The 17,113-nt window shown below is 41.8% G+C and overlaps 1 protein-coding gene across 17 annotated transcripts in view; it reads left to right on the top strand.

Annotated features, from left to right (window-relative positions):
* Window positions 1-16,887, top strand: part of PAM (peptidylglycine alpha-amidating monooxygenase) — a 268,465-nt gene extending 251,578 nt beyond the window's left edge. For 9 of the 17 annotated variants that reach the window (XM_054715025.1, XM_054715027.1, XM_054715024.1 and 6 more), the window contains 5 exons: window positions 5,860-5,959; window positions 7,975-8,028; window positions 12,321-12,524; window positions 15,371-15,424; window positions 16,085-16,887. In XM_054715025.1, coding sequence (XP_054571000.1) covers window positions 5,860-5,959; window positions 7,975-8,028; window positions 12,321-12,524; window positions 15,371-15,424; window positions 16,085-16,266 — 594 coding nt within the window. In that variant the 3' untranslated portion in view covers window positions 16,267-16,887. Of the gene's footprint in view, window positions 1-5,859; window positions 5,960-7,974; window positions 8,029-12,320; window positions 12,525-15,367; window positions 15,425-16,084 lie in introns of all 17 variants that reach the window. The other 8 variants (XM_054715030.1, XM_028149822.2, XM_028149814.2 and 5 more) reach the window with 4 other exon arrangements.
* Window positions 16,888-17,113: the final 226 nt, after the last annotated feature.

Here is a 17,113-nt window from a genome sequence, read left to right as displayed (position 1 = left end):
GCCACCTGGCAAATTGCATCTCTATACTCATAATGCTTATAGTATTCTTTAAGATATCAACTTTGCTAGATTAAAAAAATACTTTAAAATGCCTCGATATTTTAGAAATGTGCCTGTTAGAATACTGACAGCTAGTCTGGGGTTTATCAGAATTCATTCTCGAGATATTTATTCAGTGCCTAATCTGTGTTAGGCATTATCCTATACACTAAGGATATGATGATAAACAAAATAGGACATGCCCTCTCACTCAAATGGAGTTTTAACAAGAGCTACAGAATCTGATTGGAAGCAAACTGGATCTGAACTAAAGGTTCCAGTACAAGTTCCCTGTGTGGGTTTCTATCCTATATAATAAAAGCCTAATGTGCAAATCGATCGATTGGTGGAATGACCGGTGGAACGACTGGTCACACTGACCACTAGGGGGCAGACGCTCAATGTAGGAGCTGCCCCAGCCCACAGGCCCCAGAACAGTCAAGGCAGTGCCATGGGGGGGAGGGGGGTGACCCTGATCGCCCTGCCAGTAGCCCAACAAATCAGCCCTGATTGCCGGCCAGGCCTAAGAACCATACCCATGCACAAATTTCAGGCACCGGGCCTCTGGTTCATATCTAATCTAATAATAGACAAATATGCAAATTGACCATACCACCGACACGCCCACAAGCCACGCCCACCATCCAATCAGAGCGTGTATGCAAATTAACCCAAACCAAGATGGCTACAGCCACAGAGAGCAAGGTTTCCTAGGTAACAGAGGAAGCCAAGCTTTCTGCCAGCCGTTGCAGGCTTAAGCCTCCACTCAAGCTACAAAGTTTCAATTATAGAAGGTAAACAAATTCAAACAAATGGCGGCAGAATGGAGCTTGAGAGAGCAGGCCAGGGTTGCCGCCGGCAACAGGGGAAGCAAAGCTTTCCGCACACCCTAGCCGGGCCCACCCGCTTAAGGCCACAAAGTTTCAATTATAACCCCAACACAAATGGCTGCGGGCCTCGGAGGGAACCCCAGGCTTGGCTCTGCTCCAGGCTACAAAGTTTCAATTGTAGAAGGAAAATAAATTCCAGATACCAGAGCCTCTGCTTGCATCGCCAGGGGGCGTGGCCCGCCTGCAAACCACCACAGGCCCCTCGCTCAGGCTGCCCCACGCCCCAAGGGAACCCCACCCTGATCAGGGACACCCTTCAGGGCAAACCAGCTGGCCCCCACCCCTGTACCAGACCTCTATCCTATCTAATAAAAGAGTACTATGCAGATTGATCATCACTGCAGCAAACAATATAGCTGCCCCATGTGGTCAAAGATCCTGCCCCCATGTGGACACAAGATGGCCACCACAAGATGGCCAGCAGGAGAGGGCAGTTGGGAGGCACCCGGCCTGCAAGGGAGGGCAGTTGGAGGTGATCAACCCTGCAGGATAGGGCAGTTAGGGGTAACCAGGCCGGCAGAGGAGGGAAGTTGGGGGCAAACAGGCTGGCAGCAGAGTGGTTAGGGGGTGAACAGGCTGGCAGGCAGAAGCGGTTAGGGGCAATCAGGAAGGCAGGCAGGCAAGCAAGCAGTTGGGAGCCAGCAGTCCTGGATTGTGAGAGGGATGTCCGACTGCCCGTTTAGGCCCTTGGATCGGGCCTAAACGGGCAGTCGGACATCCCTTGAGGGGTCCCAGATTGGAGAGGGTACAGGCTGGGCTGAGGGAGAATCCCCCTCCGTGCACGAATTTCGTGCACCGGGCCTCTGGTTCATATGTAATAAATAAAAGTTTTCATGGACGTATTTCACCTGAAAAGCAATAAGTAATCAAATATCAAATCATAATAGCTCTTCAGAAGGAAATTAATTACATTGATAACATATTTTATTTCATTGGTGTTTCAGATCCTTATTGGTTATCCCATCTTCATCGTTTTGCCACTTTGAGCTAAATTTCTCTTACCTACTAATAGAGTGAGAACATTAACTTTCTTTTAGGTCTTCATTTTGCAATATTTTGCCTTGATTTTTCTGTATTGACCAGCTATTAACTTTTAATTCAAATATGCATCCTGAAATCAAAACTAAATGCTAAGCAAGAAATTAGATTCTAAATGAACCTTACTCTCACAAAAATGTGAACAGCCCTGAATTAAAATTTCAGAAAGCATTGTGCCCAAACACCAGCATTCATCAGACATTTGGTGATGAATGAGTCACTGTATATGGATCAGCACAGCAAACCTGAAAAGAGAGTCTAACTCCAAGGTGAAATTTGCTTTTTCTTTCAATAAACAAGACTTGATATTACACCAGAATATAGAATTGGTTCTGTGTTGACTCAGTAAACTGAAAAATCAGTTCATGAACCTCTCTGAATTGTCACCTAATTAAGTTGTCATCACAAAGATTAAGTGTGGGTGAAGGAAATAATGAGGTGTATTGATTCCTATATAAGAAGATATTCTTCCTTCAAGTCAGAAGTCAAGTTTTACGTAATGTGTGTGCGCCTCTGTTTGTGCCCATCCATTACTTGTCTCCTCGTGTGTTTCGATTCTCCCTCTTCTACTGTTACATTCTCCAGAGAAGTTTTTGTCTCCAGCGTTTGATCTTCATCTTTATGTCTATGCAGGGAAGCTGAGACAGAGGACAATATATAAGATGGTTCTGTCAAATGGTGTCAAAAAGCTATAAGGGCAAGGCACATAGTTGTCCCCCAAATTCTACACACACACACACACACACACACACACACACACACACACACAATAATCAGAGGAAAGACTTATGGTCCTTATTGTCTGCTTTCACACACACTCTTCAGGCTGTCTTTCTTACTTTTTTTTTTCCTTCTCTCTTATGAAAGGCAGCCCATGTGGAAAAGGAGGGAAGTGATCCCCACCCCTCCATGCAAAACACCAATAATAATGACAAAAAACTCCAGTAGACCCAGATTTGTGTTATTTCTCTGAGCTAAATGATAGAGATTAAAATTTTAATATTTAATAATAATTGAGCTAAAAGGATCCCATAGGTTAAATTACTTATCCAAAGCTACATAGTCAGAAGCATACCTGAACCTCAAACCCAGGTCTTTGGGACTGTGATTCACCTCTTACTCCTCTGAGGCACACATTGGCCTGCCAAGGGATGTTTTCAACCTCAACATGAACTTGGTGCAACTTCTTAGAGAATTGTTTTACTTAACATTAAGTAAGTTTCAATATTATTTGTGTTATAGCAAACAAGTTATGTTATAGAGAACACAAAGTCCTTATGAGTATTTAAGGCAGAATAACAGATGTTGAGGGCGCAGGTTGTCCTGGGCTTTGTCACCGGGTGGCCCAGGAGGATGCTGTCATTCTCTTCTCCTATTTTATTTCTCTGGGGCGGAGAACCTCAAAAGAAGAGTTTACAAAGCCTAAGTCAGAAGACCTTTGAATCTCTTAAACTCTGAAGTCTGAAAGCTCACAACATAATTTTCTCTTTCAAATAATGCAGAACAATAGACTAGTTCATTAAAAAGCACCTCAGCCGAAACCGGTTTGGCTCAGTGGATAGCACATCGGCCTGCTGACTCAAGGGTCCCAGGTTCGATTCCGGTCAAGGGCATGTACCTTGGTTGCGGGCACATCCCCAGTAGGGGGTGTGCAAGATGCAGCTGATCGATGTTTCTCTCTGATCGATGTTTCTAACTCTCTATCCCTCTCTCTTCCTCTCTGTAAAAAATCAATAAAATATATTTTAAAAAAAAGCACCTCAGTGCTTCTGATTGCAGTAGTAATATAGATCCCGAGGCCCCGCCCCCTACGCCTCCCCTGAACTCCTCCTGTGGCCCCAAAATATTTCTAACAGAACTCTTGGCTCCCTGTGTCAGTGTGAGAACCAGATAGAGGCTTACCGTTATTGTTGCCTTGAACTGATGACATAATGTGTGATTCAGTGATGAACAGCTCACATATCCCCTCTCACCCTTATCGCTCCCCCCCCCATTATAATAGTTTCTACCAGAAAATATGGAGCACTTTACAACCATATGTTTTGCACAGCCATTTTTTTAAGACCATATTTTGGTATAGAAGAGGAACTGCCTATAATTTGCAAGTCGGTTGCCACCCATTAGCTGAACCCAAAATAAAGATGAACATTTAATGACAGGCTTGCGAGGCTTCAGCAAGGCAGCGTTTTGATTTCTGGCTCTCTGTCCTCATGCACATTTGTCACAGCTCATTTGGTAGTATGAAGGATTGAGCCTCCTTGGCACTGCCGTCTCATTTTTCTTTTCATTGTGACAAATTGTTGCTGAATTTTAAAGCACAATAGTATCTCCAAAGCGTGTATTCTGTCCTAAAGTGAACTGAGCACTGCAATTTGCCTCATTAGTGCCATTGTACTCAGCAAACTAAAGTGGGCAGATGCTGATTGATAAGCCCACCGGCGGGATAATGCTCCTGTTCATACTCACAGGCCCTATATTTGAGAGCTGTGCCCTCAGGCAGGCCTGGCTGGCCCCAAAGGCGAAAGCATCCTCCACGTCCTGCCAACTGGCAGCCACATGGAACCTTCGCAGGCCTCAGCAGGCAGAGGGAAATGGCTGCCGCGCATGTTTTAAGGCTGCTCTTCTAGGAACTGGGTGGTGACCCTGGGTCCAACTGAAAGTGTGGTTTCTACAAAGTGCTCCCCTGTCTCCTGTGTCCTCGGACTGAGATCGTGATGATTGAAATGGAAATATGTCATGAAGAAAGACATAGTGAAACACCGAGTAGCTAAGTAGATACCAAAGCTGAGAAGGTACTGGAGGTAACACTCCACACTCCTTTGTTGACTAAAGATATTGTAAACACTGGGCTTCAGAGTATAAAACCCTACACTGTTGCCTCTCTCCTGGTACACATTTTAGATCTCACCCTGGCTGGTGTGGCTCAGTTGGTTGAGCATTGTCCCATACACCAAAAGGTCACTGGTTCAATTCCTGGTCTGGGCAAATGCCCGGGCTTCGGGCTCAATCCCCAGTAGGAGGCTTACAGGAGGCAACTGATATCTCTCTCTCTCTCTCTCTCTTTCTCTCTCTCTCTCTCTCTCAAAAAATCAGTAAGGCCGAAACCAGTTTGGCTCAGTGGATAGAGCGTCGGTTTGCGGACTGAAGGGTCCCAGGTTCGATTCCGGTCAAGGGCATGTACATTGGTTGCGGGCACATCCCCGGTAGGGGGTGTGCAAGAGGCAGCTGGTCGATGTTTCTCTCTCATCGATGTTTCTGGCTCTCTGTCCCTCTCCTTTCCTCTCTGTAAAAAATCAATAAAATAAAAAATAAAAATAAAAAAATCAGTAAGAACATATTTAAAAAGAAAGAATCTGAATGTACTGAATCTTTGAAATGACTTCTCTAAACAGTGATGTATAAGTAGTTTTTAAGGTAGCACATGATAATTTGATCAGGATAATAGCCAAAATTTAATACCTGGTCTTTTTGACTTGTATAGATTTAAACAGGCAAATTTGATAGTTATTAAAATAAATATAAATAAATGGGTAGATATTGCAACACCAAGTAATCAACACTGTAAAAAGAAATTCTGCTTGTAAATGTTAACTCTTTTAAAGACTTGAAAGTCAGTGGTAAGGGTCTCTTAGTGTTTCCTAACGTACAGGGGTGTGCCTGGCAGAGTCAGGGCCCAGAGAATGAATGAGGGACTCTCTTTGGCCTAGAGTTGCTTTGATGGGAATTATTGGTTTTGTTTTTGCTTGTGGTTTTTTTGTTTTTGTTTTGTTTTGTTTTTTGGTTTGAGTAATATGCTCATTGTTTTGTTGGGTGGTTTTGTGGTTTTTTTGCCTGTTTATGGAGAATCCGAGTACGGGCTTGCCACCCTAATGTGTGCTTCTTGTTTGGGCAGCACTTTGACATGCCTCATGATATTGCTGCCGCTGAAGACGGGACTGTGTACGTTGGAGACGCTCACACCAACACCGTGTGGAAGTTCATCACCACTGAAAGTATGGTTTTAGCAATATTATGGTGCATATGTTCCCCTCAGTTTTATTGCTTAAAAAAACATGTGAAAAAAAAATGCATTTCTTTCTCTTTTTATTGATAGGAGCGGGAAATCAAGGTGTAGGTGGTAGTTGTTTGGTATTCATTTCAGGAATTAAATTAAATTTCTTAAGTGGAAAGAGACTTTTTTTTTTGCTGGCAGTTATCCCCCTGTTTCCACAGATATTCCACAGGAAATTCTTGATGCCTGAAGTAATGTCTGCTACACTGAAAGCCAATGTTAATTCCAACTCCTCTCCAGAGGGAGGGAGATGGCTTTGGCAAGGCAGATGGGCTGACTAGTTTCCACACAGGCATCACTCCCCAAGTGACTCTTCAGCTCTCCGCGGCTGCCGAGCATCTAGGAACGCCAGCATCAGTGTCAGACACACATCATTCCAAATAGGAGGCGCTCTGCATTTTTCCTTTAGGCTTCAGCTTACTCAAAATTCTGCACTGCTATGTTTTCATGTAGCTCAAAAGTATGTATGGGACAGAAGAGTTTCTCTTATCAGGATCAAGAAGGGAGTATTGGGACGGGGGGTTCTGATTGCAATTTGGACGTTATTTCTAAGTAGAAAGTATACTAACCTAGCCTCTGATATCAGACTAAAAAAAACGTAAGCTTTCTAAATTAAAGAGCGCGAGATGCTTAGTAAGCCACAAACCTCAGTGTCCAGAAATCCTTTTAAAATATGGTAGGGTCTAAACAGTAGGAGAAGGTAGAATTAGGGAGAAGAACTGAGAATGATAAATCTGTGGTATCAGAGCTGCAACAGGCAGCTTTCGATAGAGAAATAATAAGGAAACATGGACTTGATGGAGATAGGAAATGCTAACTAAAACAGGGAAAAATGCAAATTATAAGAAGGGGAAAAACAAGCGATAACTAAGAAATTAGGTAGCATACAGGTCTTGGACCCCACGTAGATTTGATAACTGCTGTCTTCAGAATTATCCTTTGAGTAACCTGTGCTGGTTTTGTAATAACGCCCCAGTTAGGGCTGAGTGCACCGCGGTGCCCAGAACTGCTCCCCTCCAGCAGCAGCTTCCCATCCCCCTTGCAAGTGCGGCTCCCACCACCTGCCTTCTCAAGAGGAACCAGAAGGTGTGGGCAGACAGGAGAGCAAAGAGAGATGGATAATTCCCAAGTGCATGTCTGAGCCCAGGTTTTTTCAGAATAAAGAAATAAATGAATACCTTTCAAAGTGGAACAGACTTTCAGAAACCTAGCCAATATCTTCATTTGGCAGGTAGGAATATGCTACTTGAACTCATTAAGATTCCAGTTTAGGCTCTTCATACCATCCTCATGGTTAGTACTCAACAGAGATGTATATCTGAGTCACTGGGGGAGGGTTTTTCAAAATACACATGGCCGCACCCCACTTGAGATCAACAGAAAGAAGAGGAATGATAATGCGTGCATTTTAGAAAGGCTTCCCCGGGGGTTTTGATGTATTTCCTGTCTGAGAAGCACTGCAGTATAGCTTTCAGCTTCGAAACAGAAAAGTTCTCTGCATAGTCCAGAATGTAACCAAATAACAAACCGGGAAAGTAGTACCTTTGGGACCATCAGACTGTCATCCGGGACCAAACAAGTGTCTTTGTATCTGCATGCTAGGGTTTAACTAGTCACATCCATATATGTCAGCTGGAAGACTGATGGACATGGCAGGACTAGCTATCTCCGAGATGTCACATGAAAACAGAACGACTTGCTATGTCAGAAATCAAAAAGGAAAATCTCATTTTAAATATGAAGACCTTAGAAATATTTCAACTTCCCCTAGGAGATTTTATCCAGGATTCCCAGACCTGGCACCTAATTAGTGATTGGTATTAAACTCTTTTCTAATATGAGAATGAATTTGATGAATTAAGGAAATATTTTCTACTGAGCAAAATTAATATCAAAATTAAGTTTTCCATTGTCCTTTTGGGGGTTATGATGCTCTGTCTCTTTGCTGTGTTACAGAAATGGAACATCGGTCCGTTAAGAAGGCTGGCATTGAGGTCCAGGAAACCAAAGGTTGGTCAGGTTCCTCTCTGACTGTGAATCCCAAGGCTGTTTGTGCTGAATTATTTTATGGCTCTTAATTGCCCTTAAAATAGTATCAAGCTAAAAATAGAATCTGTTAAATTATCAATCATTTCTGCTGTATCCTGAACCTTTAAACCTATACATTAGCATCATCGCTTTTTCTAATAAATGGAGTAGTAATAATAAGTTCAAATTCACTAATTTCAGGTGATGAAAAGTGATTAAGAAATCTATTTTTAAAAATGGGCCAGAAACATTCAGGGAGGGAAAAAATAAATTAGTAACTTGTAAGTATGTTAACCTCAGACAAGCAGAAAAATACTTTTCAAAGTACTGGAAAGGCCTTTTCCTAAGAGGCTCTAATCTAAAGGAGTGGAAAATACCTTTGGTGAGTTAATATTGTAAGAGCCTGAGAAGATGAGCTGCTCCCCAAGTTTCTAAGTAAAATTTAGCCCCCCAGCATTTACTGAAAGCCATCTATGTGTAAATCACTGTAATAGGTCTTAGGGAAATGAAACTGTGCCTGACTTTAAGAGACTACACCCTATAAGGAGTGTGTGTGTGTGTGTGTGTGTGTGTGTGTGTGTGTGCATACATATACATATATACAGATAAGCATAACATTGGTATATATTATCAAGAATGGGTAGATAAGATTAAGCTGCTGGTAAGCAACCACTTGGTTCATATGGAATCTCTGTCAAGTTATTTTCTCTCTTGCCTAGAACCAGTTTATATTTGTACATTGTCTGCTATCTATAGGGTTTGAACATCATTGTGTCTAGTTAAGAACTCACTAGAGATGCTTCTAATGTTTAAGTAGCAAAGTGATTCCATTATTGGTTGCTTTACAAATGACTCACCTAGATATTCAGACTTAACCCTAGGTTTACTTGTTTTCCTTTCTCATGAAAGCAGGTGGAAAGAGATGAAAAGAAGCAAGAACCAAGAGGGAGTTTAGGGAGTTTATGTAGGCAGATAAGAAAATATAGCCGGCTCAAGGTTGAAAGGGGTAAGATAATATTATAAAATAAATAAGTAGCAATTGTTTGGCATTTGTAGTGATTCTACCTATGTGACACTACTGAGTGGCATTCATACCATAGTCATATGATGACAAAGTTCCCAGGCCCCTATATTTTTATCATTATATATAGAATTATTGATAAGTTCTGTTTGCTCTGGAATAAAGATATGCTGGGAATAATATTATTATTAATAGCTATCATTTATGGAGCACAAACAATGGGCTATACAGAATTATCAAGTTTAATCCTTACACCAACAATGTGATCATTGCAATATCTCCATTTTATATATAAAGACGTGAAGATAAGAATTACTACTATGATAGTAAGTGGCAAAGCTAGGATTTGACCAGTCTGTTTGGCACCAAAGCCTGGGCTCTTACCCACTAGTCCTGTACCACTGAGGAGAGATGAATACTACCAATTGACTCACCGTAAATTATTCCAAGAACTATAGGTTGGAGAGGGCTGTAGATTACTCTGAATCCTCTGGTATTTCAAAGTGGCCTCAAACCATCTCTGTTTAAATAGGACACACACACACACACACACACACACACACACACACACACACACACAAACTCTAGGTTGTACTGGTTGGCCTGTTGAGAACAGCCCAACCACACTGACCAGTGAGGGGTGAACTGAGCTCCTCCCTGTAGTTCGTTTTGCCTCTCCTCAGTCCGCCTACTGAGTCATCTGCTTGGAAACCCTCCCGGTCCGTGGCAGAATGCAGCAGTTCCAATAGTAAATTTTATTGAAGTTTTGTGTCATGACGGTCCCATTTTAATAGTTAGGAATGTCCAAACTCAAATGAAGTTGTTCTTTTCTTTTTTGAACCCATATGACACTCATTAAACCTTTTTTTTTTTTAAGATTACTTTCTTATTTCAAAAAGGAATATAAATCATGCTGGATCTCCAGAGTTTGTCTTTTACCAAAATCAGGAAGCTAAACTTAAACCACTCCTTACAAAAGAGAGGGAGAAACACCATCCCAAACTTAATAGACTTGTTCATACATGTTAATTGTAAATTTCCAAATTCGAGTCACCTTGGATGACACTCATCCCAACGGTGAATGTTCACAGGGCAGAGTTTCAGAACCAGTGTTGTGTTCTCAGGGAGTTGTGGGGATAAAAGAATTTGTGGTGATAAGGAACTCAGGAAAGGAATTTAACTTTTCAAATAAAGTTACCAGGGATAAAAGAGATATGCCAGTATCCCACCAAAAGCACAGCCTTTATCCCTGCTCCCCTGCACAGTAAAAGATGATGACACTCAGTGCCCCAACGGGGGTGAGGAATTTCAGAAGTGCAATGAATGTATCTTATATTTTAGCAAGTTTATTGCCTCATTCTCAGCACATGTTCTGAGTGCTAAACTGATTATTTTAGGCTGTCACTTACTTTATCCATAGCGTAGCCCAGCCCTAGTCCTGCCTTATGAAAGAACCTAGATATAGTTGATATAGCCTCACCATACTTAATGGCAGGTAGAAATTGCTAAGTAATGTCTCTGTTTGCAGTCACCTTCAAAAAGAAATAAACCTTTATTCCAAGGCAACCAATTCTTGATTGCCAACCTGTAACTTTGGCCTATATATATTTTTTAAAATCCTGTTGTGTTTTATGTATTTTCCTGCTTCAATATAGAATAAGCTTGAATATTGAACAACTTGTATACCTCTTCTACAGTAATACGAAAACAAAACAGTGGTTAGGAAGAGTACAAGTTACATTTATATTCCTCATGGAAACTGAGACTTAGAAAGGTTAAATTTGAACCATCTAGATTTATGAACCAATCCCTTCTCTCCACTGAAGTTTCGAGAGCCACTTCATTTGACAAAAGAAGAGAAATAATTGTCTCCTCTTAACCGTAGTGCAGGGAAGGAAGTGAGGACTATGACAGGCCATCTGTAAGACAGTGATAATAATAGTGCCTACTCATGGGCTTGGTGTGATGATTAAATGAGAACAATGCCTGATACCTCTTTAAGTGCTCAATAGGTATCAATGAGACATGAAGGAGGCTGGCTCAGAACATTTAAGCAAAAGGCTGGGACCTGCCATTCGTGTATATCAAAAATTGTGTTTACAGTGTCTTAAGTAATTTGAGAAATGCTTCCTTGGAAAAGTGTCCAGGTATCTACTAAGCTGTGTCTACCTATATTAAACATTCACCAAAGGTTTTCCTGACAATGTTAAACCACCTATCCCTGCCATTTTATCAAAATGTCCATAAGGCCATATGATTCATTCTGTATCATAGGTTAGAAGGGCATCACAAGAAATTGACGTTCCGGAAACTGTGGGCGTTTTGGCAAACATGGTTATATCTTCTAGACTTGGCACAGTAGGGTTTTTATACCAACACACATCTGAGGGCAAGAGTGTCTCAAGGCTCAAGTCACTTTTAAATCACTTGTTATTAAGATCCCTGCATCAGCTTACATAGTGTCATTGTGTCATTTTCCCAAATAGTACTTTAGGTCTGATATCTGCCTAAAACCTGCCAATATCACAAAATCATTGTATGTTCTTTTCATCAACCTCAAAAGGATATACAGTGCATATGTGTGCACTTACAGTTTGCTGGGAACTGTAAAAAAAGACCCCGAAAAGGACACACTTCCTCTTCCCATGTTTTAATCCTAGGATAAATGTGTGCATACAATGTACAAATAATTCATTGAACATGAAAGAGATTCGTAAAGATATAAGGACACAAAATCTTATTAAACAACTTCTTTATGGTAACATTTGTACCCAGCGGCTTTATAAAGAAGGTATATTACATCACAGTGTCAGATGAGGTTGCTAAGGCCCAGATCACTTAAGTAACTTGCCCAAAGTTTCACAGCCAGTTGCACAGGCACCAGGGGTCAGAGGCCAGATCCTCTTGACTCCAGCCTGCACACCAGTTCCATCCCTTACACCATGCTGCCTGTTCATTTTATCTTTGAAAAGATGCAAAAGGGGGCTATTTTTTGGTGTGGAATTCCAGCTAAGAGGAAATAAAACATAGAACAACAAAAAAACAATTTAAAGGTGAAAAGCCATTCAGTGGGTATTGCCCATCACAATACGCGCTGCCAGCTTCATAGATTCAGACAATGAAGCATGAACCCACGTGCACTGCACTCAGCAAGTTCTTTGTGAGCCGTTGTTGATTTGCCTGGGTAAGCGTGGTGGGAGGGTTTTGGAATCTTTGGGTCAGTTGAATATTGTGAACTCTTCTCTCCCTGAAGAATCCGAGGCAGTTGTTGACACCAAAATGGAGAACAAACCCGCCTCCTCAGAATTGCAGAAGATACAAGAGAAACAGAAACTGATCAAAGAGCCAGACTCCGGAGTGCCTGTTGTTCTCATTACAACCCTTCTGGTTATTCCGGTGGTTGTCCTGCTGGCCATTGCCATGTTTATTCGGTGGAAAAAATCAAGGGCCTTTGGAGGCAAGTAAACTGAGCCCCTTGAACTTGGAGCCTACTTTTGAAAGAGTGTTTGGCCTTAAAGTTCCATTGTGATTTTTTTCAGTGTTTTTTTTTTTAAGTGTTCTCTGCCTTTTTTGACATTACTGTCTATGTTCCAAATATTGTCTATAGTTAGTATCACAGTAGAAAATGTATCTGGAGCCTCAGAAATTTGGATATTTGGGTGGTTAGATTAAAATATAACCTTTAATATTGCTTTTTAGCAACTGGCTTAAGCCCAATTGATGTATACTGTATAGCAAGTGCAGTCAGGGTACATTAGCTGCAGGGTCCAGACAGAGGAGACCCCTGCTGTTAGAAACAGGCTCAGTTCTCAAAATAGTGGGGCTGTTATTTGGGAGTTGTATTTCTCCCCACCTGCTGGTCCTGGCTCTTGCTCTTAGCTCCTTGACCTTGGGCAAGTTACTTCATCTCTCTCGGCCACAGTTTCCTCATTTGTAAAGTTGGAATAAAAGACTCAATCAGGTTGTGTGAGGAATAAATGAAATAATGTACAGAAAGCATTTATCTCAGTACCTGGTACCTAGTAAGTGCTTTTAATTAAGGAATAACAAAGTAAAAAAAGTCATAAGAAGTCAAAAAAGATACTTGTCTTAAACCTCAGCTGTCTCAGGAAACCAACTGTTTCTATAACAAACCATCTGGTAGTTTTTAAATAGTCATAAAATAGGCCATCAGTCCACCTTTCCTGACCATACAAGGCAGGTTCCAAAACTGGAGTCAGCATTTTATCGAATTATTATCATAGTACAGAACCCAGGAGCTGAGTTCCTTTTAGGACATCCAAACAAACAAACAAACAATTCGGCCTGTGATTCTCACATCTCAGAAGGAGTCCCTTGGCTGGGTCCCCTGGCCTAAGGTAAGAATCTACAGCTCCGTCTGGAAAGGAGTCCATGGATTCGGGGGGGAGGCAGCATTTGATCAAGAGACAGCATCTGACTCTATTTCAGGCCAGAGCGGCCATGGCAGGAACTCAGTGCCCACAGCAAAGCCCTGACACAGAAACAAAACCCAGAGGATTCAATTTAATAGGTGGTGAAAGGGAGTCTTTCTCGGACTTTCTTTTACTCTTCACAGGCAATCGGTAAAGCCCTGCACAAAAACAGTTAACTCTTCCCAAAACACACTTCTGTTGAGCCCCTCTTATGGGTAGGGAACTCGGTCAGCAGGGGCAAAGATAAAGAAACTTAGTCATCGTCTTCATGGAGTTAGGTGGAAGCTTCAAACGAACAAGAATCTGGCTAAGTTGTCTTGTTTATCGGTGTATCCCCAGGACAAATAACAGTTCCTGGCACTAGGGCTTCAACAAATAATTATTGGAGAAATAAATGGAGCTTACAGAATAGATGACACACAAAAGAGAGATGACATTAAAAAAAAAAAAAGATGACACATGAAATTGATTAGCAAGGGTGTTAAGTGCAGTGGTAATTAGCAGGAGTATCGGGTGCATGTGGGGACTGGGCAGGTAGCAGTACTATCGGTAAGCAAACAATACTGGATGAAGGAATACCGGAGAATCAAGAAAGTCTGGCCTCCCCTGCCGTGGCACGGTCACAGAATGCTGAGTCCACACATGCATGTTGGGAAGGCAGAGACCCAGGTTGAACCATAGGAAATTACTATTGTGCAATCACATTTTCTTTAGTAAAAATTGCAGTTTTAATTGCACATTTAGTTCTAAAAGGAAATCAACTTCACATTTTCTCAACATTTGTTCTTGATAGATCTTACCACTCTGTGAGGGTTTTAGAAACCCTCATAAAGGACCCCCCGTTTATTCAGCATACCCTGATTGCGTATTGGCTCCATATCAGACACTGTAGTAGGCTCAGGGGGTGGAAAACCAGCTCAGGGCTGTCCTGCGCCCTTGTAGAACTTACAGTCCAATGTGTTGGCTTTCTAACAGTCCTACTAGATTCTTCTTCCATTCTTCCCTATTCCCCTCCCCACCCACTATGCTACCTCTCCTCTGTTATCTGCCTGCTAGCTTTCTTCATAATGCTGCCTCCATCCCTGGCTAGAGATTTCATAGGAGAGCCGCAAGCCTTGCTTCCCTGGCACAGCTCTTACGGAGGTGGAAGCCAAGGTAGAGTGCAGGGAGGTACACAGAAACAGAAAAATGAAGTCCAGCTGGCGTTCTGCCTCCCCAGAAAGAAAGGAAGTTGATCTTTCATGGAGATGGGCAGCCCCATGGGGAACACTTGGGTCACCTCATCTGATTGAAAATGCTCAGGGTTCCCGGTCCTTTGCTTTCACTTCGGTCGTATAATGGGGGAATGATGTACATGGGCCCCAAACTTTCTCAAGCAGGGCATGTACTGTTCTTCAAAAAAAGACTAAAGCCTAAGACAAATATTTCTAAATTGTAATAATGAAAACTTACCGATTTTTACAAAATTCGTAATTTAATTTTGTCCCCATGGAAAGTAATATTTATTGAGCACTTATTGTATACTTACCAGGCACTGTTCTAAGTACATTACGTGCAGTGTGCCTCTAATCTTTACAGGTAGGTAGAGAGTGTCATTGACCCCTCTTTCCTCAGAGGAGAAAACTGAAGCTCAGAGAAGTAATTTATTGAGATTGCACAGCGTGTGAGAGAGCAGGCAGGCATCGAACCCAGCTGTGGCCCTGTGTGCATCACGATACTATATTACCTTTTCCCCTTTGGAATTGCATGCAGGCCAGAGCCAGTCCTTGTTAATTATTTATGAATTCCTGAATTTATACTGAAAGTTGAGCCCATGGATTGAGGAGGGTGATTGGGGCTCCTTTTGAAATGTGCCATCTTTTTCTAGCAGATTCTGAACATAAACTCGAGTCAAGTTCAGGAAGAGTGCTGGGAAAACTTAGAGGTATGCCCGTGACCTTTTAAAATCCTTCACATTTGGTTCAAAGTCAGCAAGCTCGTGTCTCTTAAAGAGCAAGGAGATAATTCGTATTTCCTCTCTGGAAATGAAACCCCTGTGTGCAGCATAGCATCCCCCAGCATTGAACGCAGAATGCAAACTATAAACCGAAGTGTGTGGCTATGGCGGTGAATTTCCCGTCTCTTTTTCCACGTTGCCATTCTGTATTATCTAATTCTCCTCCCTTGCCTTTTATCTGACTTTGTCTTCAGTAAATTTTCTGTCACTCCTGTGGGCACGTCAGTGCCTGTCATCTGAAGATGACCTTTTCATAAACTCACTGAAATGGAGAGCTGCTTGTGGGATGCCAGTTCCCCAGAGCCTGGAAGGTGCGGGAGGTGAAAAGTGAATCTGAAACAATCCTGCAGAAACACATAGTCCCCGGGAGCTTTGTTTGTGCCTTCTGTATTTCAATAACCGTGTGTAGTACCCATCTGACTTTGTAGGATAAGTGTCTCTGTATGTCCATCTTTTTTTGTTTCTCTTTTGCTAATATCTACCCGTGCCCATCCCCAACTTCCAACTGTACCATGTAAGACTATGCAGAGAAACTGTGAGTCATTTGTGTGACCTTCATCTCAATTCTATGTTATTTGCTTTCTTCAGGGAAGGGAAGTGGAGGCTTAAACCTTGGAAATTTCTTTGCGAGCCGTAAAGGCTACAGTCGAAAAGGGTTTGACCGCCTGAGCACCGAGGGCAGTGACCAAGAGAAAGATGACGACGACGGGAGTGAATCGGAAGAGGAGTATTCGGCACCGCTGCCCCCGCCCGCACCGCCCTCCTCCTGAGCGCCCGGCTTTGGTCCGGCTGAGGAGATGTACCAAGAATGCCAATTCTTTTCCCTTTAGCACGTTAGAGTTTTGTGTGTTTAATTGTAAACTGTACAAGTCTGTGCGGGACTGTACACATTTTATTTACTTCATTTGGGTTTAGTTGGCCTCTGTTTCTAGTTGAGGAGTTTCCTAAGAGTACATAACAGTGCCATGGTCTTTATATATGGACATAGAATAGAGAAACTGTCCTCTTCTTCCATCACACTACTAATTTGTGATGGAAGGCTTGCTCATTTACATTTCTGAGACTTTTCTGTAGGTGTAAATAAGCCCACTCTGCTTGAACACAGTATTTTCCCAATAGCGCTTCCATTGCCACTGTCTTTCTTTGGTGCCTTTCCTGTTCAGCATTCTCAGCCTGATGACAAAGCTGCTAAATCTCCTATTTTTTTAAAATCACTAGCATTATATTGCAACAAGGGAAAGAAAAAAAGTCTCTATTTAAATTCGTTTTTTAAATTTTCTTCTTCAGTTGGTGTGTTTTTGGGATGTCTTATTTTTAGATGGTTCCACTGTTAGAACACTATTTTCAGAATCTGAATGTAACTTGTGTAATAAAGTGTTTTCAGAGCATTAGCTGTCAGAGTGTATTTTGCAATGTTTGCATATTTCAGAGTTTTATATACAACTTTTGTGTAAATTACACAAACCACAGATATCGTGAAACCTTTTCAATGTCTTCAGGCCAAAGAAATGTTGTATTAAAATTAAAAAGGTATTTTGTTATGTATCCAATATAAACTAAAAGCCAGCCTAACAGTTTACATACATGTGTAAAACCAGACTCTCTTTTAAAATCCAA

The sequence above is a fragment of the Eptesicus fuscus genome, chromosome 4 (genome assembly GCF_027574615.1).
Source record: "Eptesicus fuscus isolate TK198812 chromosome 4, DD_ASM_mEF_20220401, whole genome shotgun sequence".
NCBI classification, from domain to species: Eukaryota; Metazoa; Chordata; class Mammalia; order Chiroptera; family Vespertilionidae; genus Eptesicus; species Eptesicus fuscus.
The sequence above is the reverse complement of the archived record's forward strand: the minus strand, read 5'-3'. Positions and strand labels throughout refer to the sequence as shown.